At 38.4% G+C, this 26259-nt stretch overlaps 1 protein-coding gene and 1 pseudogene across 1 annotated transcript; one reads left to right on the forward strand and one right to left on the reverse strand.

Moving 5' to 3' along the window:
- LOC121649383 overlaps window positions 1-26259 on the reverse strand; it is a 543071-nt pseudogene that overhangs the window by 404079 nt on the left and 112733 nt on the right.
- kazald3 (Kazal-type serine peptidase inhibitor domain 3) lies at window positions 833-20973 on the forward strand. The gene is made up of 4 exons (XM_042000190.1): window positions 833-1612; window positions 19328-19488; window positions 19851-19998; window positions 20438-20973. Exons 1-4 carry the CDS (start codon window positions 1096-1098, stop codon window positions 20521-20523), a joined length of 912 nt encoding a protein of 303 aa, XP_041856124.1. The 5' UTR covers window positions 833-1095; the 3' UTR covers window positions 20524-20973.

The raw sequence follows: 26259 nt of genomic DNA on the forward strand, positions 1-26259 counted from the left end.
GGATCAGAACTCTGCTGTTGTATGGTATCTATTAAATGAGACAAGGTAATTATTGACTCATGATTGACATTAGGTGTCCGTTCCTGTGGCCTATAGGACCCAATGCTATTTCTGAGTTTAACTCCAAGTCAGAAACGACCTGTTTCTGCAGCAAGCCTAGAAATACAAATTCCAGACAGGAACCGAGAACTAGCCAACTTTTCAGGCCAGGGAGCCCAAATAATGCAGAGGTGGATCAGAACCACCAGCTGCTGCGGAGCGTCCAGGTCACCTGAGGAGCATCCAGGTCACCTGCGGAACATCCAGGTCAGTTATCTGTAATCAGGTCAGGTAATTACCTGAATATTTTTCTTGTTCATATATTTTATTAAAGTAAAGGTATCTTCTTTCTAATTAAATACTGGTGCATCCTTGTGTTTTGAATCTTAGTCAGCTGGTAACTGAACAGGCTCTCGGCCAATCACAGGGAACCTGACAGAGCTAGCATGTAACTGCAGCCTTGTGAGTGTCCCAGCAGTTATAGGCGTGTTGGAAGCATGATGAAACTGGTCTAGACTGGTCTTCAGCATGAGATCGCCCTGTGTTGAGGTGAATATGCTCTTCTGACTGAAAGATTCTGCCTCCATTTATCTATTCTAGCTACAATATGCTGGATTCATGTCAAAGTGGATTTAAATTTGGTGGGAAAAGAGCAGTTTGGCCTCGAACCATCATCCTGCAGCGACAACGCTCTTATTTCATTTCCATCAAACATCCAAACCAGACTGGACACATTTCCTGCTTCCCACTCGTTTTATATTGAAGAGTCCGACCGGAAGTTCTGTGTTTTATTTTGAGACATTGACTGTGCACGTTTCGTGCGCGCGGTGAAGCAGCGCGAGCGTCTCAGCTGTTTGAAGTGACGAAGACTGAGCTGATCCGCACGCGTTCGTCGGTTCTTCGTGGTTTTCTGGTTTCTCTCAGACTCCTGGAGGAATGTGAGCTCGGTCCTGAAACTCACGCGCTGACTTGCGGCTCTTCTTCTGGGTCTCGGACAAAGTCCCGGACCAACCCGACATCACCTGTCCAGACTCTGTGGAGCTGAAAGGAACTAAAATGTGGGTTCTGGTTCTGTTAAGTTTCTGTCTGAACCAGGCCTTGCCGAACCGGCTCCCAGACTTCAGCTCCGACCCTCTCCTGGACTACGACCTGCTGGATGACGAGCTGGGAGGCGGCCGGAGGTGGAGCGGGAACAGAACCAGCGGTTCGGAGGACTGCGGGCTTTGTGAGCCAGACCTGTGTCCCGAGACCCGCGGCTGCAGAGCCGGACTGGTACCGGACTCCTGTGGCTGCTGTCAGGAATGCGGGAACCTGGAGGGCCAAGCCTGCGACCCGGGGGACCGGAGCCCGTTCTATGGTCTGTGCGGGACCGGACTGCGGTGCCAGACGGACCCTCGACCCGCAGCAGGAGGAAGAGGAGAGGAGGATGAAGAGGAGGACGTGTGTGTGTGTGAGGAGCAGGAACCTGTGTGTGGGAGCGACGGAACCACATACATGAACATGTGTCAGTTCAGAGAGGCCGCGTTCTCCAGAGCAGACCTGCAGACCAGAGGGGCGGGCCCCTGCAACACAGGTAAGACCACCTGATGTTCTGGAAAGCGCTGAATAGTGGACTCATCACCATGACAACCAGAGGCGTTACTTGACAGCTTTTCACCTGTCCACTGATAACAAGCTGGATGCTCCCTCTCCTCTTTAGTCTGCAGGACACGCCGTCCATGCTTTCCACAAACTAGTTCACATCTTCATCCAGGTTTCCACTTTGCCTCAGACCATTTTAAATGAGCTTTGGTCCAGAGAAGACGGAAGAAGCTGGTTCTGGATCCTGTTCACATCTGGTTTCTTCTCTGCATGATGGAGCTTTAACCTGCATTTGTGGGTTTCAGGGTGAACTGTGTTCACAGACAGTGGTTTCTGGAAGTCTTCCTGAGTCCATGCAGTGGTTTCCAGTAGAGAATCATGTCTGTTTTTAATGCAGAAGATCACCAGCATCCAGCCTTGTCCCATGCATACAGAGATTCCTCCTGGTTCTCTGAATCTTCTGATGATATTCTACACTGATGGAGGATCTTCAAAGTCTGAGGAACATTTTTCTGAAATTGTTCCACAGTTTTAGATCCAGTTTGTCTCAGATTGGTGAAGCTCTGTCCATCTTTCCATCTGAGAGACTCTGCCTCTCTGAAATGCTCCTTTTATACCAGTCATGTTACTGACCTGTTACCAGGTAACCTGGTTAGTTGTCCAATGCTCCTCCAGGTGTTTCTGGTTTGTACCAGGTACTTTTCCAGCCTTTTGTTGCTCCTGTTCCAACTTTTTCCATCAGATTGACTATCAGCTCATATTTTCATCTCATGGTGAAACGTCTGCGTTTCATCCTCTGATGTGTTGGTGATCTGCTGCTGGGATAAAATATGACCTGATGAGATTGTGTTTTATTTACATTTTACATAGCAACCCAATGCGTTGGTATTAATGAGGGCTGGATTCCACTTCTGCACCAGTGCATACTGGGTAGTTGAGCTGTGATGTTCGGCTTCAAACCTTTGAGATGTTTGCATGGCTGTTTTACATGGATGAAGATCCATCTGATGGAACTGCATTCTGATTGGTTGAGACGAGAGAGCTGAGACTGAACCTTTCCTTCCAGAAACATCTCACATGATTGTGTTTGGTTCAGAAAAATTCCGTTCTTCCTTTAAAATGCAGATTTCATGTGTGAGAAACAGACTGATTGGCTGGCGAAGATGTGAAGTTTGTGGTCCTGCCGCTCCTCCTGAAGAACATCTGGGTTTAATCCTCGTTGTCTCCAGTAACAAGTCAACCTCTTTGTTTTTCTGTCTTTAACTGTGGCAGTCTCATGTCCTGGACCTCTCACATTCCTTCCAGTCCTCCAGGGCAACTTTTTTAAGGTGGACAGGAAGAAGGTGGGACAGGATTTAAAGTCCAGACTGTCTGTGACTGTTTTCTGCCTTTAAAGTCTGTAACATGAAACAGAAACAGAGAAACCCGACTGAGGCAGCACAGATGACCCTGGATCAGTCCTGGTGAGCCTAGATCTGATCTCCAGGCAGACTGCAGACCTGTTCCTCGTTTATCAGATCTGTGCAGCGTGGCACTGCAATGACATCACGCTGTTACACACACACACGCACATACGCACACACACACACACACAGATATATATATATTATATATATATATAATATATATATATTATATATATTACCCAAATTTCCCTGAAGGGATTAATAAAGTATTTCTATTCTATTCTATTCTATTCTATTCTATTCTATTCTATATATATCTGTGTGTGTGTGTGTGTGTGTGTGTATTTATATGGCTATAGATGTTGAAATCGCCACCGAATATGTATTTTAAAAATGTCCAGTCGTGGTCCAGTACACAACCTTCTAAAGATGTCTTCATTCTGCGTTCCCTACGTGAGTTTTTCCCTCAGTGGGATTGAACCAGGACCGGCTCTAGGCCACCAGGCACCCGTGCCTTCACGGCAAACTGCTTACCGAAATGAAGCTACATAACTCAGTCACACACATTTTCTAACTAATGTACAAATTCTTGTCTCTTTATTAACAAAGTCACACTGAAACTCTCTAAACTAAACAAACCGCTACAGTAATGATAAATGACACAAATAAATAAATAAAATTTAGTTAAAAACAAATAACATTATTTAAAAATAAATAACATTTAGTTAAAAACAAATAACATTATTTAAAAATAAATAACATTTAGTTAAAAACAAATAACATTATTTAAAAAAAAATTACATTTAGTTAAAAACAAATAACATTATTTAAAAATAAATAACATTTAGTTAAAAATAAATAACATTTAGTTAAAAACAAATAACATTATTTAAAAATAAATAACATTTAGTTAAAAACAAATAACATTATTTAAAAATAAATTACATTTAGTTAAAAACAAATAACATTATTTAAAAATAAATTACATTTAGTTAAAAACAAATAACATTATTTAAAAATAAATAACATTTAGTTAAAAACAAATAACATTATTTAAAAATAAATAACATTTAGTTAAAAACAAATAACATTATTTAAAAATAAATTACATTTAGTTAAAAACAAATAACATTATTTAAAAATAAATAACATTTAGTTAAAAATAAATAACATTTAGTTAAAAACAAATAACATTATTTAAAAATAAATAACATTTAGTTAAAAACAAATAACATTATTTAAAAATAAATAACATTTAGGTAAAAACAAATAACATTATTTAAAAATAAATAACATTTAGTTAAAAACAAATAACACTATTTAAAAATAAATAACATTTAGTTAAAAATAAATAACATTATTTAAAAATAAATTACATTTAGTTAAAAACAAATAACATTATTTAAAAATAAATAACATTTAGTTAAAAACAAATAACATTATTTAAAAATAAATAACATTTAGGTAAAAACAAATAACATTATTTAAAAATAAATAACATTTAGTTAAAAACAAATAACACTATTTAAAAATAAATAACATTTAGTTAAAAACAAATAACATTATTTAAAAATAAATAACATTTAGTTAAAAACAAATAACATTATTTAAAAATAAATAACATTTAGTTAAAAATAAATAACATTATTTAAAAATAAATTACATTTAGTTAAAAACAAATAACATTATTTAAAAATAAATTACATTTAGTTAAAAACAAATAACATTATTTAAAAATAAATAACATTTAGTTAAAAACAAATAACATTATTTAAAAATAAATTACATTTAGTTAAAAACAAATAACATTATTTAAAAATAAATAACATTTAGTTAAAAATAAATAACATTATTTAAAAATAAATAACATTTAGTTAAAAACAAATAACATTATTTAAAAATAAATTACATTTAGTTAAAAACAAATAACATTATTTAAAAATAAATAACATTTAGTTAAAAATAAATAACATTATTTAAAAATAAATTACATTTAGTTAAAAACAAATAACATTATTTAAAAATAAATTACATTTAGTTAAAAACAAATAACATTATTTAAAAATAAATAACATTTAGTTAAAAACAAATAACATTATTTAAAAATAAATTACATTTAGTTAAAAACAAATAACATTATTTAAAAATAAATAACATTTAGTTAAAAATAAATAACATTATTTAAAAATAAATAACATTTAGTTAAAAACAAATAACATTATTTAAAAATAAATTACATTTAGTTAAAAACAAATAACATTATTTAAAAATAAATAACATTTAGTTAAAAACAAAAAACATTATTTAAAAATAAAAAACATTTAGTTAAAACAAATAACATTATTTAAAAATAAATAACATTTAGTTAAAACAAATAATATTATTTAAAAATAAATAACATTTAGTTAAAAACAAATAACATTATTTAAAAATAAAAAACATTTAGTTAAAACAAATAACATTATTTAAAAATAAATTACATTTAGTTAAAAACAAATAACATTATTTAAAAATAAATTACATTTAGTTAAAAACAAATAACATTATTTAAAAATAAATAACATTTAGTTAAAAACAAATAACATTATTTAAAAATAAATAACATTTAGTTAAAAACAAATAACATTATTTAAAAATAAATAACATTTAGTTAAAAACAAATAACATTATTTAAAAGTAAATAACATTTAGTTAAAAACAAATAACATTATTTAAAAATAAATAACATTTAGTTAAAAACAAATAACATTATTTAAAAATAAATAACATTTAGTTAAAAACAAATAACATTATTTAAAAATAAATAACATTTAGTTAAAAACAAAAAACATTATTTAAAAATAAATAACATTTAGTTAAAACAAATAACATTATTTAAAAATAAATAACATTTAGTTAAAACAAATAACATTATTTAAAAATAAATAACATTTAGTTAAAAACAAATAACATTATTTAAAAATAAAAAACATTTAGTTAAAAACAAATAACATTATTTAAAAATAAATAACATTTAGTTAAAAACAAATAACATTATTTAAAAATAAAAACATTTAGTTAAAACAAATAACATTATTTAAAAATAAATAACATTTAGTTAAAAACAAATAACATTATTTAAAAATAAATAACATTTAGTTAAAAACAAATAACATTATTTAAAAATAAATAACATTTAGTTAAAAACAAATAACATTATTTAAAAATAAAAAACATTTAGTTAAAAACAAATAACATTATTTAAAAATAAATAACATTTAGTTAAAAACAAATAACATTATTTAAAAATAAAAAACATTTAGTTAAAACAAATAACATTATTTAAAAATAAATAACATTTAGTTAAAAACAAATAACATTATTTAAAAATAAATAACATTTAGTTAAAAACAAATAACATTATTTAAAAATAAATAACATTTAGTTAAAAACAAATAACATTATTTAAAAATAAATAACATTTAGTTAAAAACAAATAACATTATTTAAAAGTAAATAACATTTAGTTAAAAACAAATAACATTATTTAAAAATAAATTACATTTAGTTAAAAACAAATAACATTATTTAAAAATAAATAACATTTAGTTAAAAACAAATAACATTATTTAAAAATAAATTACATTTAGTTAAACAAATAACATTATTTAAAAATAAATTACATTTAGTTAATAAAATGTTTATTTAAAAATAAATAACATTTAATTAACAATAAATAAAGTTTAAATAAATAACATTGTTTAAAAATAATGTTTAAATAAATAACATTGTTTAAAAATAAATAATGTTTATTTAAAAATAAACAACATTTATTTAAAAATAAATGGCATTTAGTTAAAAATAAATAACGTTTACTTAAAAATAACTGACGTTTAGTCAAACATGAATAACATTTAGTTAAAAATAAACAATGTTTATTTAAAAATAAATAAGGTATAGGTGCAGGTGCAGTTACAGGTATAGATACAGGTATAGCTATAAATGCAGGTATAGATAAAGGTACATGTAAAGTGTTATAATAACATAATAACATAACCTCTGCCATTAAGGTCATCAGAAGCTGTTGCTGTGGCTTTTCTGGGAAACGGAGATCCAATAAACCAGTTTGTCTGCTGAAGAAGGCTCGCCGTTATTGGCCTCGTAGCAATGTCAGCTGGGTTAAGATGTGGTGCCACTGCAAGGGTGTAGTCGATTTCCTGATCTGTGAAACTGTTAGCTACGTAGACATAAAACCGTCGGGTTGTGTTATAGATGTATCCTAAGACAATCCTACTGTCTGTGTAGTAGTCAATGGACTGAAAATTCAAGTCCATTTCCTGGCAGATGAGCTCGGCCAGAACCGCTGCACACAGCTCTAAACGTGGTATGGTGTGTGCAGGTTTTAGGGCAAGTTTGGCTTTTCCCTTGATAAACCCAGAGAAGTACTGACCTTGGTCATCGAGAACACAGATTTAAGCAACCACAGCAACTGCGGTAGATGAAGCGTCTGAGAAGACACATAGCTCCTTCCGCTGTGTTGAAGCCAGGGAAAATGGCACAAAAGGTCTGGGAATGTCCAATAGTTCTACATCCAAGAGCGAGTCTTTCCATGCAGTCCATTGCTTCTCTTTGGATAGGCGCCATCCCAGTCAAATGCTTGTGCAGTAAACTCTCAGATGAGAGCCTATCCTTGGACCTTGTTTGGTAAAGGGCTTTTCTTCTGTAGAGACTTGGAATGTGAAAGCATCTGAACGCAGGCTCCAGCTCAGGCCAAGGCTATGCTGAAGAGGTAAGGGGTCACATCCAAGGTCTAAATCTTTGGGGTCTTTTGTCAGATTCCAATGCTTTACTGCTGTTTGAGGCTGTCTTGTGAAGATGCAGGTTTGACCCAGCCAACATCTTCTGGGTGTTTTGAGGAGACTGATGAGGCCATCATCAACATTAAAGTTCTTTGAGAGAAACTGCTTTGCGTCTTTTCCATGTTCCTTTTCTCCAGCCTGAGCAGCTTTTATTGTTCCATATGTGGATACGGCTGGTGATGGGCAATTACCAAAAACATGCACCTTCATCCAGAACTCTACTTCCTTCGAAAGATCATTATCTTGATACCACAAGAAGCGAAGAAAATTGCGATAGTCTTCCCTCACGGTGAAACAGTAGAACATGCTCCACATTGGCTGTTATCGCAATCAGTTCCCTGCAAAATCGCATCAGGACACCAAGTAGGCAGTTGTTCAGGTCTGGGCCACTTAAGAGCACGTCATTCAAGGACCTTCAAACTTGGCACTTGAGTCAAATACGACCCTTATTTGCCCAGGTTTTTGAGGGTGATAAACACTGAAGAATGGGAGGTACCAGGACTTTTTGTCAGGCTTTAACCCCTTGAATCCTAGGGTTTTTGGAGGTGTTGTTTGCCTAAACCTTCATGCCTTCATCTCATCCAGACTGGATTACTGTAATTCCCTCTTCACATGTTTAAACAAAAAATCGCTTGACCGTCTCCAGTTGGTTCAGAACGCTGCTGCAAGGCTGATAACTAAATCCCCCAAATTCACCCATGTCACTCCTCGACTAATCCAGCTGCACTGGCTGCCCATCTATTACAGGGTGCATTTTAAAATTCTGGTTTTTACCTATCAAGCCCTACATGACCAGGCACCTGAATACATCAGGGATCTCCTACAGTTCTACGTGCCCAGCAGGTCCCTGAGATCGAGTCATCAGGATCTGCTGGTTGTTAAACCAACACGGCTGAAAACTAAGGGTGACAGAGTCTTTGCAGCAGTGGCTCCTGTCCTCTGGAACTCCTTCCTCTAGGCCTCAAATCTGTGGACTCCATGACCTCTTTTAAAAAGCAGCTAAAAACACATCTATTTAAACTTGCTTTTACTTAGTTTTATTTGTTTTTATTATCTCTGTATTACTGTTATTTAGTGTTTTATCTTATTGTTAAGCACTTTGTGATTTTATGTTGAAAGGTGCTATATAAATAAACATTTACTTACTTTAGTTTACTTACTAAACAGACCTACCCAAATTAAATCAACAATAACTCTATAATTTTCAGGTCAATATACATAACCTTGGTCTCAATGGATAGGTAAGACCCTATGGAATATAAATCCAGAAACATTGTGAATGTTCATATGTCTGTGCAAATTGTGATAAACCATAGGTAAAAAAAAAACATGATCCTTGCCTAATTGTTTTTTCTTTTTTACACAAATGAAAACATCATGACAGAAATCATTCTGTGCATAAAGATACCACTGCATGCATTCAACAACTCCTTGACTACAACTGTACAAGGTTTCATGAGAACAGAACAAAGCTCATAGCTTTTATGCAGGTTTTAGTGTGGATAGTACCAGGCAGACTCTCCATTTGGCCACTTGGATCCCCAAACTGTGCCAAGTTGTGCTGTGTCTGTATTTCCTCCAGAGCTTCTAACACAGTGTATTTAGTTTTTTTTATTTCTTGGACATGTTTATGGCTTTTATCCTTCGTTCTAAATGGATAAAAAGTTATAATGAAGCAAAGAAATGAACGCTGTTCGATATTCGCTCTTTCCGGTGCGCCCACGTGCGTAACTGTAGCAAAATGACAACGATGCTCCTTTGTTTACGCGCAAGCATTTATACCTGACAGATAAAGCCTTGTTCAAGTGTAAGATATCTTTGGAAAGCTTGTAGGATGTAGAATTTGACCAAACTTTATTTACACTGCCAAGACCCACAACAAGACAACAAAATGGCTGTGAATGGGAGCATATGACATGTTAGTACATGACGCAGTTTCACCATTATGGATTACTACGCTGTGAGGTTTGGTCGAAGAACAATGTGGATAAACTGAAAATGATCACAAACAGGTAAGGAAATAAAAAATATTGCTGTTTGTGAGAATATCTTTGGGATTTGGTGTATTTGGTGATAAACATGCTGTCTGATAAGGCTAGCTGTGATATGTGAAGGTTAGCTTTGTGTTTGTTTTGAGACTGACGTGAGGTGCTTGGCGAATATCTTTTTATGCTTGGTATCATATGAAAGTGCAGCTTTTCTAGTTTCATTTGATACCCAATATGTTTGGGTGGAGTGAACGAATCACGCGTTGTGTTGCATTTTGTTTCGGGTGTTACTGGTTATGGTGGCGCTGTTGTTTGTGGCATACGTATTTTAAAGTTGTTATTAAACCAATACTTTGTTGACTAAATGCATTTGGAGAGTTGATTTAGTGGCATTAGGTATTCTTCTTTAAGACACATAAATAAAATATCCTAACATCACTAAAGTAACTTTTTTACACACATGAACTTGTGTTTACATCTGTTGGACCCACCGGTGGGTCCGTCGGGCTTAAGGGGTTAAGACCTTCACATGGGTTAACTGCCAATGACCTAGATTAATCCCTAAGACCGGACCGCTATAACTTCTACACATAACAACATAAGTAAGATCGACAGTATATCTTTATATTATATATCTAATATAACGCAAGATTACTTATTGCTAGCGAACTAATTTAGCAATCACAATCCTCTGCGGGGAATTGATGAAGATAGAAAAAGTAGAATTGATAGATTTTAGCGGCTCTTCTTTTCAGAGTAGTCTTGTGAGCTTCAACCTCAGGGTAGACTGCCCTGAGATCAGACCTCCTAACCGGGATTTTTCTGCCCCTACTGGTGGAGCGTCTTCACCCGACGATCCCGACTCCTTTGTCTCCTTTTTCTGTCGCAAGAGTTCCTCCAGATTTCTCCCTGGTTCCTCAGTAGGAGCACACTCGCTCCAGTGATACCATGTAGAGCCCTTTCTCTGGAGTCTAACAGCATGAGATGTTCTCTCCAGGACCTTGAAGGGTCCCGTCCACCTGGGTTCTGACCACTTTCTTTTGATGAACCATAACAAAACCCACTCTGCAGGGAGGGGTTTGGTTCCTTCCTTAGTTGTTTTCCAGTCTCTCACCTGGCATCCAAACCCTGTAACCAGAGCTCTGAGATTGTTATATTGACCTCAGAGCTTTCTAAACTTGAGGGCTCCCTTTGTTGCCACAGTGCTACTTCCTGTGGGGAATCCCCCTTTTGTGATTCAACAACTGTCTCCTCCAATATAACTGGCCCCATACGCCCTTAATTTACCAACAAACTGATGTATTTTTTATTTATTTTAATATTTTACTTTATCCCTGGTAAGAGTAAAAGTATTCATAAAACATTCAAATTCTTGTACGACTGAACCCTGGAGGTGACTTCTTTGGTATCACCCTGTGAAAACAATCGTCATCAGCAGTGTGATAACATGAATTAAACAACACACACACGTGTACATGGTGATAATTTTCTCCACCTGTAAAACTTTATCCCAAAATGTCATGAGGGTCCAATCATGTTTGATTTGAAAATGCACACACACATATTCTACAAAAGAGATTTAGTGTAGACGTCTCCTCCTGTAGACAGATCCCCGTCATCAGCGTTAGCAGCGTCATAAAACAGCAAGCAGCCTTTGTGGAAGCATCCTGGAGAAGAACCTGCTGGAAGAAAAGTTCATTCAACATCCGTCGTCTGTCTTCAGGTCGGAGTCAGAAACTTTGTTAAAGTCTCGTCACTCGTTCTGCACAGAGAAGCCGAACCGCAGCAGTTTTCCTGCTTTCATGACGATCCTTAAAGGTCATTTTGAAATTGTTTGGAAATTATTAATTGTTTTGGAGATTTCTTATTGAGACTTTTAGATGATATGGACTTAAATCCAATTTGAATTTCTTTTAATAACATGTCCATCATCAGCCAGATTTGCTCAAGCAGCTTTTTTCTTTTATTTTTACAAATCCCCCTTTTTTAAATAAGAGAATCAGTTTAGAAAATCCATGGATATCAGACCAATATGAAATAGGTTTTATTTTCTTCCGTTATCTCTCTTTATTAATTTATTAATTTTATAGTGCATCATGTGTTGTTGCAGAGATAACAGTGACCTAAAAATAATTTTATCTGCATCAACATTTGTTTGTTGTTTTAGTGTTTAGGTTTTCTTTATTTTATTTAAACTAATTTGCATACAGTTACCTCTGCTGACAGTTAAAGAGGAGCTCCTTTAATTTAATTTCCATTTATTCATCAGCCTTTCCTTTTATGTTTTAGAAAACTTCCCTCTAAGCGATTTATTCATCTCATTTCAGACAGATTTCAGATTCTTAGTTTGCTTGACTGAAATCGATCAGTTTGTATGTTTAACAGCAGTTTCACATTCAATATAAATTATAGATACAGAACCAGGATTATCAAAACCTTTATTTAAGCCATTTGTGAACAAAATTGAAATAATCGGGACCCAGAGACACATGAACAGTTTTAGTGCTGTTCACACACACACTTAAAATTCTCAGGCAATCAGGGGCGTGCAGCACAGAACCAAGCAGGGAAGCCGCCGTTTGGTATTTATATAAATGCACATAAGGATCAGTATGTTGGTATTTACTCCTCTGGCAGGAAGGTTTTACTCACTCACTATTTACTGTGTGTGTGTTCATGTGTATATGTGTGTCTCTTGTTACAGTTGTGAACTAGCCTTATGTGTATGAAATGTCTAGAAATGAAGCTTTCTTCTGTTTACTCTTTAGCACTTTCTTTCCATAAAGATGTAGATGTGTTTAACCTCAGTGTACTAACAGAGTTTTGAATCAAATAATTATTTGTGCTCTGATATGAGAACAATCTCACCATCGTGTCGACTGGTCACATGACTGCTTCCATCAGCTCTGCCGTGGATCAGTCAGATGGCAAAACCACCTTTTTGATCTTATGTCCAGTGACCCTTTTTCACCACATGGATTTTCTGTCTCTGGTCAGTAGAACTGGATGGTTTTTCCAACCTCAGGCCCCCAGCACCCACCTCTCTGTTCGGCCCTGCAGAGCCCAGCGGCCACGCCACCTCGGAGCAGGTTGCAGAGCTCTTGTCCCGGTTTGTCCTTGAGCTTTGATCTTGTCCTCTGAATAAAACGCTGGATCAGGAGCGTAGAGGATGGTCTTCTACCATCCCAAGCAGATGTTCACACGTCCATCAAACATCTGGCTTCAGTCTGTCTGAAACTTGAAGCAGAGGAACTCTGGTGGTAATCGCTGGAGATCAAATGTCCTTGTGTCTTTTCGTGGATCATGTAGAGCATCAGGTGGAGCAGGTAGGGGTGGGTCTCAGTCTCAGTTCGGAGGAGATGGTGGGGATAGATTTTCTTTCTTTTTTTTATTAGCGGGTCTCTGCTGACTGTCCTACCGGAGGAGCTGAGTCGTGTGTGTGTCGCCATGTGTCTCTGAGAAAAGTTGCAAGTTTTTGATTTAATAGTGTAAAAATAAATTCTCAGATGTGTGTGTGTGTGTGTATAAGCAAAAGTCAACAAAGCGTGTCGGTTTTTTAGAGAAACTTGGTTTCATGTTTCTTTTTTCACACCGTTTTCACCATGACGATGTTCAGAGTGACACACTTCTTTTCTTTTTAAGTCAAAGTTGTTCACTTTTGACAAGTTTAAAAAATATATTGTGAGCTTGTGCGTGTGTGTATCCGCCAACCAGGTCAGTTAAATTTGCAGAAAAAAAGAATTATTACAGATATCAAGTCATTTTTTAATGCTCCAAAACCCAAATTAAGTAAAAAGAGTAAAATCAAAGCATTGTGATGAAGGTGTCCATAAGAAAGGAATGAAAATATTTTATAAATGTTTCATTAAGCAGATTCAAATCAGCTGAGACTCAAAAACTATAGTTTTTCACAGATAGACATGGATAAATTTTTTATTTGTCTGAACCAACAACCAGCCTTTACAGTCAGAAAGTTTGTCCTTGTGTGTGTTTTAATCATTCTGGAGCGGAGCTAAACATTTCCTCACACAGATCAGATTTTTACATTATCTGGATTTTTTTATGCAGAAATGTAGCATTTCCTTCTACTTTAGCTTTACTGACAGGTTTCTATTTTAAATCTTCATGAGATTTCTCACCACCTGTTCAGCTTTTCAACAGAGCTTCGTTAACACCAGCAAGGTGTTCGCTGTGTTCGCTGGAAGGTACAAACTCACACTGTTTATTCATTTATTTACTCACCTCATCTCCTTTTCTACTGTATTTTTATAGTGCACTTATTTTATTATTATTAGCATTATTTATTTATGCACTTAGTCTCACTGCAGTGTCTCTTTTATTTTTCCTTTTTCTGTTTTTTTTCTTCTCTCTCTCCACTTTCCCTGCACAAGCCAGTCTGCTGAACTTTGAGAGGTTTCCACCGTTTGTCCGGTGCACATTTTGAGTAATCAGGCTTTCCCTCTTCACCTGTTGATCCAACCATTTTTTATTATTATTTTTATTTATTTATTTATAGGATTCGGGGTATCTCAGTACCCCGGGCCTCAGATTCCTTTTTTTTTTTTTTTTTTTTAAGTTCGTGCCCACCGTTTCCCCGTAGAAATATCTGGAGACTAACTAGAAGCAGAAACAAGCTCTAACAAGATCCAAGCAGAGTCTGAAAACTCAGGAAGTGCTATCTTGTTTTATACTTCACTCTGTACCCTAGAAACCTGTCCAGTCTGGCTCAGAAATGCTGTATGTGTGTGTGCTGTTCTATTCCAATATTAAAATCTTCGTCAAAAGTCACTCTGCGTCTGTATCTGTGTGTGTGTGGACGTCTGCTGTCTGTCTTGTTATGCAACATTAAGGCTGAGAGATAAGTATTCCCTTCTGCAGCTGTCCCCCTACTAACTGAAAACAACCTTCACTACTCCACTCATGAGCTTTTATTTATGATTTATATATGATTATACTCAGTGCTTAATTTGTAAATCAAACGGTGCCGGAACGCAAATAGTGGTACCAGACCAGGGTTCAGCCGAGGCCAATACTGATACCGGAACGCACACACAACACAAAACTTGGGTGCACAAGTGTCAAAATACCAAAAAATTTCATTTTCATACATTGCTTTTAAATGCGTTAGGTGGCTCTATAAGTGCATTTAGTGCAGGCTGATTTCTTACCTTGCTAGTTGTTTAGTATATCCCACACCGCAGCCAAGTGCGCCTCCTCATTCTCCTCCCTGCTTCGCACCTTGCTCCGTGACTCAGTAGCCTTTTTTGTGAAAAATGAAAGTAAATTGGACTGTCTTTTCGACATTTTTGGTCGTTATTTTGACAAACTGGCGCTGGTGGGTTTGTTACGTGAAGAACCCTACTATACAATCTCCTTACGAAGCAAGTAGGTAACGTGATTACCCATCAAACACCTCTTTTTTGTTGTGAATTTAACAAACAAAATAACCATAATTTTAATAATGAGCCACACCAAATTAAAAACTAATTTGCAATTTATTTGTGCTATTTTATTATATTTTTGTGTTTTTAATAAACAAATGCCCATGACTTTGAACTTTTGGGGGGCGGAAGTAGTAGGCCTGAAAATACCGGATCCAAGCAAACAGTTGCCGGAACACACCCTGTCAAAATAAGAGAGTTCCCGGATCCTGTTCCGGCAGGATCCGGCTCAAATTAAGCCCTGATTATACTCTTCCGTTACCTGACTCCCGTACGTGTCACCTGTCTAATTGTTTTCTCATCCTCACAAAACTTACAGGCTTATGTGAGCCAAACATCAAGAAGACCAGAAAACTGTCTAGTACCCATAGTGCTTGAACTCCCTGATTCTTACAGACACCACAAGGGGGTGCTAAACATCAATAACTGAGATGTCTACATTTATGCACACGTACATGTTAAAATGGAAGCATCACATTGGGCAAGGCCTTTTTATTAATCGAATAGTGAAGCATATCTATCAGGGAGTCTAATAGGAACTGCTGATATTTTCTTTAAAATTTGGGTGTGAGCCCATCTAGCCCAGGGGCTTTCCCAGATTGGAGCGATGTAAGTGTTTTTAGAATTTCAGAGATGAATGGTAAATGTTTGGTAATTAGAATAGAGACACCCCTACAGCTAGTGCTAAAAGAGCTGAAAAAACTCTGCCCTCCACACATCTTGCATAGCTTTTCTTGTCTCTTGGAGAAAAAACTGATTTGTCCTGTTTCTTTTTCAGTATGTTAAGATCTGTTGCCTTTTCATAGGGTCATATATACCATTAACATACCACAATAACAATCTATAAGGGATCATGAGAAATAGGCCTGTCGCGATAAGCAATAAGTCAATTAATTGAACGATAAGAAAATAAGAGCACGATAAGTTTGCCGGCCGCGATAATTTTTATTAGTCCCCCCTTTACCATAAACTGTGTATGACAATAGGTTTCACTATGGAGTATTTCGACTAAACGCTCTGGTTTCTTGCGGAGTGATCTCTCTAGTGTCATACTTGACTGCAGCATGTTGCAGCACGAGCCGGTAAGCCGCATTTGTTTTGCAGGGCTGCCAACACGCAATGGCCTGAGACTTGCGCATTTAAGTGGCTTCTCACGCTCTCGCGCTAAACCTCCGATTCTCATGCTGAAATATGTAAATAAGTCGAATGGAGAAATAATAGATGCAAGCACCTCCTCTTTTATCATTTCGCTGCTCCCCACATGTAAGCAGAACACACACATCTAGCTTACGACGTCAGTACAAAGCCCCCACTTCCTGGTCTACCGTAATAACCCCTGTAATCCGCAGGCACATTACGCAAATAGAGTCAGCCTATATACTAGTGTTGTGCGATGTGTCTAACTTTGTGTGTGCGATCCAGCAGCTCAGTGCGCGTGAGAGTGAGCGTGAGCGCAGAGGGAGGAGAAGAAGAGCTTATGAGGAACGAGAGTAGCAGAAGAAGAAAAGGTGTGAAGAGAAGAGACGGAGCGGTTAGGCAGAACAGTCAGGAAAAACAATAACGGTGCGTTATAATAAAGCCGTTTCTCAGCACAACCGCTGTTTCCTTTTTTTTATGGTGCTCCACGCCGTGAGCGGCGAGAGAAGAGAGTAATTGGGAGTTAACCCCGAAGCCAACTCCACTTCGGCCCTGGAGAGGACGGATCTCCCCCGTGTCCTCCGACTACTATCGGCGGATAAGAAGCGGGAATGGTTAACACTAGCGTATTTGACAAAATACACATTAAGAGCAATGCCGGCTAATCGAGAGGTTTGGGAGGATTCCCAGTGGGCTGCATTACTTTTGGGCCGGCGTCCCGGCTTATGTGAAAAAGGCGCTTTTATTTATTTAGTTTATTGATCTTTGAAAATGTGTACTTGCATTATTATTATTATATTAGTTGAGAATGGTCTCAAAATGACACATTAGCGCTTTGCGCAATATTATCGTTTATCGCGATAATTTCTGAGAAAATTTATCATACAGCTAAATTTGTTATCGTGACAGGCCTAATGAGAAATAATATATGGTGTACATCAGACCCACATATCTTCCATAGGGGTAATGAAGGGGTATCCTGGTTGGCTGGACAGTGTCTGTAAAATTGATTTGGGGTTTGACTGTGCTTCTTCAAAGTAAAGTCTTCACAAAAATAGAAAAAGAAAAAGGAATAAACATAACTAAATACTTGAAGGATAAGCAAAGCAAATCCTCGCTCCCCTTCCACTCCCTCTCAAAAGACTATGAGATCTGGAACAAACCCAGTAAAACACAGTGCATGCGAGTTTGCACTCTTTGGTACAAATAAAGCACGTTGGTAGTCCATCTACAAGTATGGAGTATAATTATTGCAACCATGACAACCTGAACCCACTGCAACGCGTAGTTTAACAACAAGAACAAATGTTTCTAATAGTAAATTATTATTGGTATTAAGGGGCGTGGCTCATCAAGGTAGAGCAGTCGTCTCATAACCCGAGAGTTGCTGGTTCAATCCTCGGCCTAGTTGAGTTCACGTTGTGGTGTCCTTGGGCAAGACACCAAACCCCTAGCTGATAGGTCGTGGTTGAGCGCCTTGCATGGCAGCTTCCACCATCAGTGTGTGAATGAGTGTGAAAGGGGTAATGTGATGTATGATGTAAAGCGCCTTGGGTATCATTCTAGGTACAGAAAAGTGCTGTATAAATACAGAACATTTACCATTTTTCTTCTTCTTTGTTGGTTGTCTCGTCTTGTCCTTTAGTAATTTTTGGTGTAGTGCCACCTCTGGTGGAGAGTGGAACAGGTTATTTAAAAGTTAAAATTCTCTTGCCAGCAACACAATAGACCTTTTCTTTTCTTTGCTCGCTGAAAAATTCTACAGCTTTCCCACGAGTGTTGGATGTTTTGTTTTCTAGATGCTGCTTTAATAGCAAACAACACTGCTCCATCCAGCTCATTCTAAATCACACTATCACTAACTATAGCTAGGAAAGTTTGCAGTTCCAGAGCCGACCAGACCTTCTGTCCCCCAATCAATGGATTTTGTCAGCAATGCCAGTAGCTCCACCTTAACCGTACCATAGAAATTTCCCTATAAACCTACAACTGAAGGGGGTCCATAAATGGGTCGGTTGTATATTTGTGTGTTTATAATCGAAACACACAAAATGGCGTACCGGACAGTACCGGCCCGAATTGAACCACTCAATGAAACCACGGCTTTGGAGCCTTGTAGGGCCAAGCATGGGCCATGGCTGCATACTTAAAGGGCCATTTTTGCTCCCTTCACGTATGTACATAGGTACGTCCGTTTCAAATACCAGTATCCTCATAGTCTCATGTATCCTTTACGTTGTCATGGTTGTGAGGTAATACATCCACCAGAGGGCAGTGCAGAGTTCAGAGTTCACCTCCAAATTCCGATGTCAGTTTCAGACACTAACAAATGTGGTGATGATGGAGGAGATCACGATGGTGTTAATTCTCAGAAAGAGACATCACAGACAGTAGTAGTAGTAGTAAGGCAGAAATGCTCAGTCTTTAGCGTAGAGCAGGGGTGTTCCAACGTCGGTCCTCAAGAGCCACAATCCTGCAGGTTTTCCATGCATCCCTGCACTGACACACCTGACTTAAATTAATGAGTCATTGTGCAGATCCTTATAGGCTGTTGGATCCATTTAATTTGAGTCAGGTGTGCTGGTGCAGGGATGCATGGAAAACCTGCAGGATTGTGGCTCTTGAGGACTGACGTTGGCCACCACTGGCGTAGAGCATAAACAGGCCTTTAGCATCACTGGTTAGACTGCAGACGAGTTCCTGGAGTCTAGTTGCAGGACTAAACCACAACATGTCAGTCCAGCTGATTTCAGTCAGACTAATGTCTTTACGTGTGTGGTCAGATCTGTTTGTTGAACTAAATCTGTGTTTAGATTTTTTTTTTCAGTTGTCATGGAAACATCCTCCACCTGTTTCCTGTCTGTCTCACCTGTGTGTCCCACCTGTGCTTGTGTCAGTCCCCACCATCAAGGTTCCACCTGAGAGCCAGGTGAATGGGACGGGCAGCAGTCTGGTGTTCCTCTGCGAGGTGTTTGCGTTTCCGATGGCGCAGATCGAATGGAGGAAGGAGGGACGAGATGTTGTCCTGCCTGGAGACGACCCGCACATCTCTGTCCAGGTACGTCTCCGCGAGCTTCTGTCCCACAGTGATGAGACAGACGTCTCTGGAACCAGCAGAGTCTCTGTTTTCATGTGACTCCGAATGATCAGAAGCTCTAAAGTGGACAGAGATGTTCTCCTGGTTTCTACATTCTCATAGAACTGCTGCGGTTTGAATTCAGTTTGGTTTGGATGCCGATGCTTGGTGGAGTCTTTAAGCGGAGTTTCTCCCATCATGTTGCTATGCTACATGTTAGCATGCTGCTTCTTGTTGTCTGCTATGATCACCTGGACTGTAGGATCTCATACTGACTCCTGTACAGGGGGTCTAGTCAGTAGGGATTATTTTCAGTCACATTTCTGAGTTTTTCCGTTTTCCAGTCAAGGGGTGGTCCTCTAAAATTCGAACTCTCCAGTTGGCTGCAGATTGAGAGGGCAGAGCTTGGAGACTCTGGAACTTATCACTGCACAGCTCAAAACAACCTGGGATCTGTGTCTGCCTCAGCTGTACTGGGAGTACTGGGAGCAGGTGAGATGGAAATCCACTATGCTTGACAGTGTCCTCAACATGGTGAAGCTTCATTTAGTGTCTACGCTTCCCAACTGTGGAACTCCTTACCTGAAAATTTTCATTGTGAAACGGTGCTCAACACTTTTAAGTCTAAATTAAAGACCTACCTTTTTAACATAGCTTATGATTAATTTTTGTTTTTCTCTCTTTTTTACTTGATGTCTGTATGTTCAGTGTTTTATTGTATTTGGGTATTTTTAGCCTCACTTTATGTTTATTTTTATTGTAAACTTTTCTTAAATTGTTTTGTTTTTTTTGTTTGTTTTTTGTTGTTGTTGATGATGATCTCCATGTAAACCACCTTGAGTTGTCTTTCACATGAAAGGTGCTATACAAATAAACTTGACATTGACATTTTTTATTAGCTGTCCTCACCTGTCCCCCTGTATGTCTTCAGAGGAGCTGTCATCCTACCTGGCCAACAGTGTGTCTGAGATGCAGCAGCTAATGGATGCCTCAGACTACAACCAGGACTTCTACTGACCTTCCTCTGATGCCACTTCCTCCATCAGCAGCCATCAAAGCTGAGACCGTGAACACATCATCGTGTCTCTACAGACGGCGCTCAGGACATTATATTCTCTGTGTTGTTTGCCATGTGTGGCGATATGACGATGGTGATGATGAGCAGTCTGAGGTTGGAGCTCAGCTGGCATTAACTGGTGTTAACTCTGTTCATGTTGTTACTGTGACAGACCAGACGGTTCTGGTTCTGCCCTGGTTCTGGTTTTCCGATTTTTAAGCTTCTACTGAGCCGTGCATCATCACATTCACTCTGAACTGCGACAGGCTTGTTTACTCTGTGCTCCAACCTCCTCACTGACATCCAGGTAGCTTGTACCTGATTCAGTTAAAAGTGAAGTGCAGAAGAAGAGTGCAGAAATCCTTATGTCTTAGAAACAGAGAAGATGAATAAAGTCAGACTGAAAACTCCAACACTGGTGTTTGTGTCTTTATTTGGGTCAGAGTTCTGAAAGGAAATGTCCTGACACCAAGGAGACTGAAAGTAAAAAGAAAGGTCCATTATGTAGAATTACTGCCACCTAGTGGTGAAAATGGGTATAGCGCAGTGGTGAATATATGGTGGCCAAACTTCTTCTAGACACAAAGATGTTTTCAAGAGATGCAGATAAGTGATGCAGGAGTGACGTAGTTTCTGTGAGACAGCGCACTCAGACAAGGCCGCTTCAAACGCTGAGAAGCCGGAAAGAGGATTCACCTGGAGCACGATTCAGGAGCTTCAAGCAGAAAGAGCAGGTGAAGAGCCGAGGATGAGGGGGTTAAGAGGAACGGACTTCAGCCTCAATGACCAGTTTCCCAAAGAGATCCTGGAGAGATGCAAGGTCCTGTTTCCAATCCAGAAAAGTTCATGGGGCATCGCCCTGAATAAACTATTCATTAAAAGTGAACTTTATCATGACAAAAATACAGTTTGTCACATGGAACGTACATGGAGCTGGTTCCAGCGAGAACAAGTTAAAGGTGTTTAAGAGACTGAAGGATTTACAGGCAGACATTGTCCTGCTACAGGAGATTCACTTAATAGAAGCAACAGCTAACGTGCTAGCTACAGCACAGCTTCCTCATATGCGTTCAGCCTGTTTTAATTCCAGGCAAAGAGGAGTTTATTCTGATAAACAGAAAAGCATGCCCAGTAGTAAAGCCCCAGGTCCAGATGGGTTCCAGCAGAATTCTCTAAAGAACTTTGGATCACGCTGGCACCCACATTCCACACATGGTTTTCGAGATTAAGGAAAACAGTAAAATACCTCAAAACATGAATATAGCTTATATTACTGTAGTATTAAAACCAGGAAAAGACCCCACACGTTTATCCAGTTACCGTCCAATATCATTAATAAATGCAGATCCCAAGATAATCTGCAAAGCTCTTGTCAGAAGATTAGCGAAAGCAGCTCCTCTTATCATACATCCTTTAGGCCAGGGCTACTCAATTCGGTCCTACGAGGGCCGCAATCCAGCAGGTTTTCCATGTATCCCTGCACCAACACACCTGAGTCAAATTAGGTGGCTCTAACAGCCAATCAGGTTCTACACAATGACTCATTAATTTGACTCAGGTGTGTTGGTGCAGGGATACATGGAAAACCTGCTGGATTGCGGCCCTCGTAGGACCGAATTGAGTAGCCCTGCTTTAGGCTTTATAGAGGGTTGACTTCCTCCACTAATACCGATCAGTCTGATAGACTCGACCACCACACAATCTGGAAACCACAATAATCTCTCTAGATGCAGAGAAAGTGTTTGACCAGCTAAACTGGACATTTTTAACTGCAACATTAGTGGTGATCGTCTTGAAGCTTGAGAGTTGCCGGTTCGATCCTCGGCCTATCAAACTCAGTCGAGGTGTCCCTGAGCAAGGCACAGAACTCCAAATTGTTCCTGATGAGTTGTGGTTGAACGCCTTGCATGGCAACTTCCACTATCAGTGTGTGAATGTGTGTGTGAACGGATGAATGTGATGTATGATGTAAAGCGCTTTGGGTATCATTCCAGGTACAGCGCTATATAAATACAGACCATTTACCATTAATAAAGGCTCATCAATCTCTGAATACTCCATTAATTGGTAAACCACTGTTTTACCCATTAACAGCACTTTCCAGAATAATCCTGATTCTGCACTACAATCAGGAAATATTAGATACTTGGGAATAAGTATTTCCCCAGGTAATCAGAAGTAACAACACTAAATTATGTCCAGCTTCTAAAATCAGTTGAGAATCAAACATCTGCTCACATTGCACTAATAACACACCCAATGATTTTTTGCATGCTTTGTGGTCTTGCACACCTGTTCAGAAGTTTTGGCTTCAGGTATGTGAGGACCTTTCAACAAGGTTTGAGTGTAATATTACAGCACACCCCGCTCTGTACCTACTCGGTGAGCTGGGTGATATCAACATGGGTATTAACTCAGCACACATAGCCCTCACTGCGTTATGCATTGCAAAGAGAACTATTCTCACGAACTGGAAAAGCAAATATGATCTGTGATTGGCTGAAGAAGTTTAAAAGCTGATAAATGTTTACATCATATGTGTCAAACTCAAGGTCTGAGGGCCACATGAATGAATGATCTTTGGTTCGCATGATCATATCTAATCACTATTAGAGCTAGCCCACTGATAGACTGATACAGTGCACTGCCAGTGTGTTGGTGTGTTAATCACGGCCTGCGAACATGTACCTCACTCATCTAGCAGCCTGACACTCAGCAGTCTGTATCAACTTTCAACGAGTTTATGATGGCAATAAAATTACTCTTTTCTCTTGCTATTACGAGACAATTGATTTTTCAGATGAGGAAAAAATGTTTTTCATGTTATTTGCATGTAGAAAATTGTTTTCAGACTTCCTACATAGCAGCTGGATGGAGTAGTCGCACTAGTCCGCACTCCCTGACATTATAACTTCTAGACCGTCATTATATAGTTTTAAGCCTATCTTTAGAGCAGAGTTGCTTTCACTGTGTCATGCAGTGCATGTTTTTTTTTTTTAAATGTCAAAGAAATCATGAAAAGACAAACACAAATGGGAGGATCTCGCTAGCTCCATTATGGGGCTGCTAACAACAAAGCTAGCCAAACACAAAGAGGTGCTTCTGCTGGAGATTAAGGAGGCATGCTCCAAACTTGAATCTAAATGGGATCATTTCAAGACGTTAACGACCATGATCAGTGTTCATGTGACTCTTTGCCTTGAGATTTAAGACTGTTGGACATAAGGAAGTCTTCCTGGTGTTACACTTAGCACCCCCCGATCAGATCATTACTGAGGGACTTTAATTTTAGTGGCCTATGTTGGAACCTGGTCCATCATAGACCAGAACACCAGCCAATTCAGGTTTATTCTCACAGCTCTGAACATTTCAAACATGCTGTTAATCTAACTTTTTCCCAGATAAGATCCATGCCATCCGTTATAGCACCAGTAAAAGCTAATTCTTCCAGTTTTCTACCAGGTCAAAGTTTAGGATATGGAACATGTCAAGACCAGTTTTGCTCTAATTTGCACTAATTTGATATTCAGCAGTTTGTCAGTGTTAGTCCAAATATGGGAAATATTTTATTTGTCCGCTGGGACGTGTCCTCTGTTCTCTGGGACATGTCCACCAGTCCCTGGGACATGTTCACTGGTCTCTGGGATGTGTCTGCCAATCCCTGGGACATGTCCGCTGGTCTCTGAGATGTGTCCACCAGTCCCTGGGACCAGTCTCTGGGACGTATCCACTGGTCCCTGGGACCAGTCTCTGGGACATATCTGCTGGTCTCTGGCCAGACTCAGCAGACTGATTTCCAACAGGTTCCTGCTGCAGAAACACAGAACACACGTTCAAAGACACAACTGTCCCAGGCAGGGTTCTCCCAAGCTGGAGGGAGGAAGCCACCGGTTCCCAGGGGAACACCCCCACCCTCCACCCACCCAGCCCCCACCACGGCAACCCGGCCACCCAGCCCCGGACCCCCGGTCGCCCCCAGGGAGCACCAGCCCCCAGGCCACCAAGGCCCCAGATCCAGTCAGGCAGACAGTCTCCCACCTAATCACTGACCAAATTCGTAACCTTGGAGTGTTGATAGACTCAGATCTGACTTTCAACAGCCACATCAAAGCTTCACTAAGAAGCTTTTTACCAGCTCAGAAACATCAACAGAATTAAAAGTTTAGTCTCCCAGAAAGACCAAGAGAAACTCATCCATGCATTCATCTCCAGTAGACTGGATTACTGTAATGGTCTTTTAACAGGACTTCCTAAAAAGAGCATTAAACATCTGCAGCTCATCCAGAACGCTGCTGCTAGAGTTTTAACCAGGACTAAGAGATCTGAACACATCACACCAGTTTTGAAATCTTTACACTGGTTTCCAGTCAGTCACAGAATAGATTTTAAAACCCTTCTGCTTGTTTACAAATCCCAGAATGGTTTAGGCCCAGAATACATCTGTGATATGTTCAGAGAATATAAACCTAGCAGAGCTCTTAGATCCAAAGACTCTGGTCAACTAGTCCAGACCAGAGTCCAGACCAGAGACCAGACCAGAGTCCCGACCAAAGTCCCAACCAGAGACCAGACCAGAGTCCAGACCAGAGTCCAGACTAAACATGGAGAAGCAGCATTTAGCTGTTATGCTGCAAACAAATGGAACAAACAGCCAGTGGAGATTAAACTTTCACCAAATGTAGACATTTTTAAATCCAGGTTAAAAACATTTCTTTTCTCATGCGCCTATACATGAAATCTGTACGGAAACTTTTTAACTTTTCTTGCTTTTAATCATTTTAATGTAATTTGTTATTTTATTGTCTTTCCCCACACTGAAATTTTATTTCTTGCATTTTATCTGTTTTATTTCATTAATTGCATTTCTTTTAATCTTTTTTTTTTTTTTTTTTTTTTTTTTTATTGCTTTCTGCACCCTGCTGAAATGTTTTATGTAAAGCACTTTGAATTGTCTTGTACATGAAATGTGCTATCCAAATAAATTTGCCTTGCCTTGCCTAATGACCCTCCCGACCACCGACTCCCTTCAGCCAGCCCCACCCCCGACCCCCACAGAATGACTAGACCTCAGCACCCCTTCCCACTACGTGATGTGACTAATCAGTGGGGTCCAGGGAGACTGAGAGTGAACTGACTGATGCTTAATGGATATTAAAGACATTAAGACATATTCGTAGCTAAAATGGTTGACTAGGATTGATGGATAAATCTTTCTCCCATTTTGAAGTAGGTAGGGAATTTGCATCATCTATTTTTAACATTAATCTGTATATTTTTGAAAGTAATTTGGGGGTACAGAGGTCCATAAAATCTGCTACTATTGGAGGAAGTTCCAGATCTGTTCGGTGAAGAGGGAATTTTGTGTGTATTACGGTTTTGAGCTGTTGATATTCTAAGAATCTGTTGCTGTTAATCCCATATTGTGATGAGAGTGTATTAAAAGATAAAATGTTTCTGTTATGGATAATATGTTCAAAGTATTTAATTCCTTTGTTAATCCATTGGTTAAAGTTTAGCATATTTTTGTTTAGTAGAATATCAGGATTGTTCCAGATGGGTGTGAGTTTACATGGTATTATTGAGGAGTTGGTTTTTTTAGAAACTCCCACCAAGCTGTCAGAGAAGTGCTGATATAGACACTTTTGAAGCATTTTGGCTTTTTTATATTTAAGCTAAAAAAAATAAGATTAGAAATT

This window comes from Melanotaenia boesemani, chromosome 11 (genome assembly GCF_017639745.1).
Source record: "Melanotaenia boesemani isolate fMelBoe1 chromosome 11, fMelBoe1.pri, whole genome shotgun sequence".
Classification (NCBI taxonomy): domain Eukaryota; kingdom Metazoa; phylum Chordata; class Actinopteri; order Atheriniformes; family Melanotaeniidae; genus Melanotaenia; species Melanotaenia boesemani.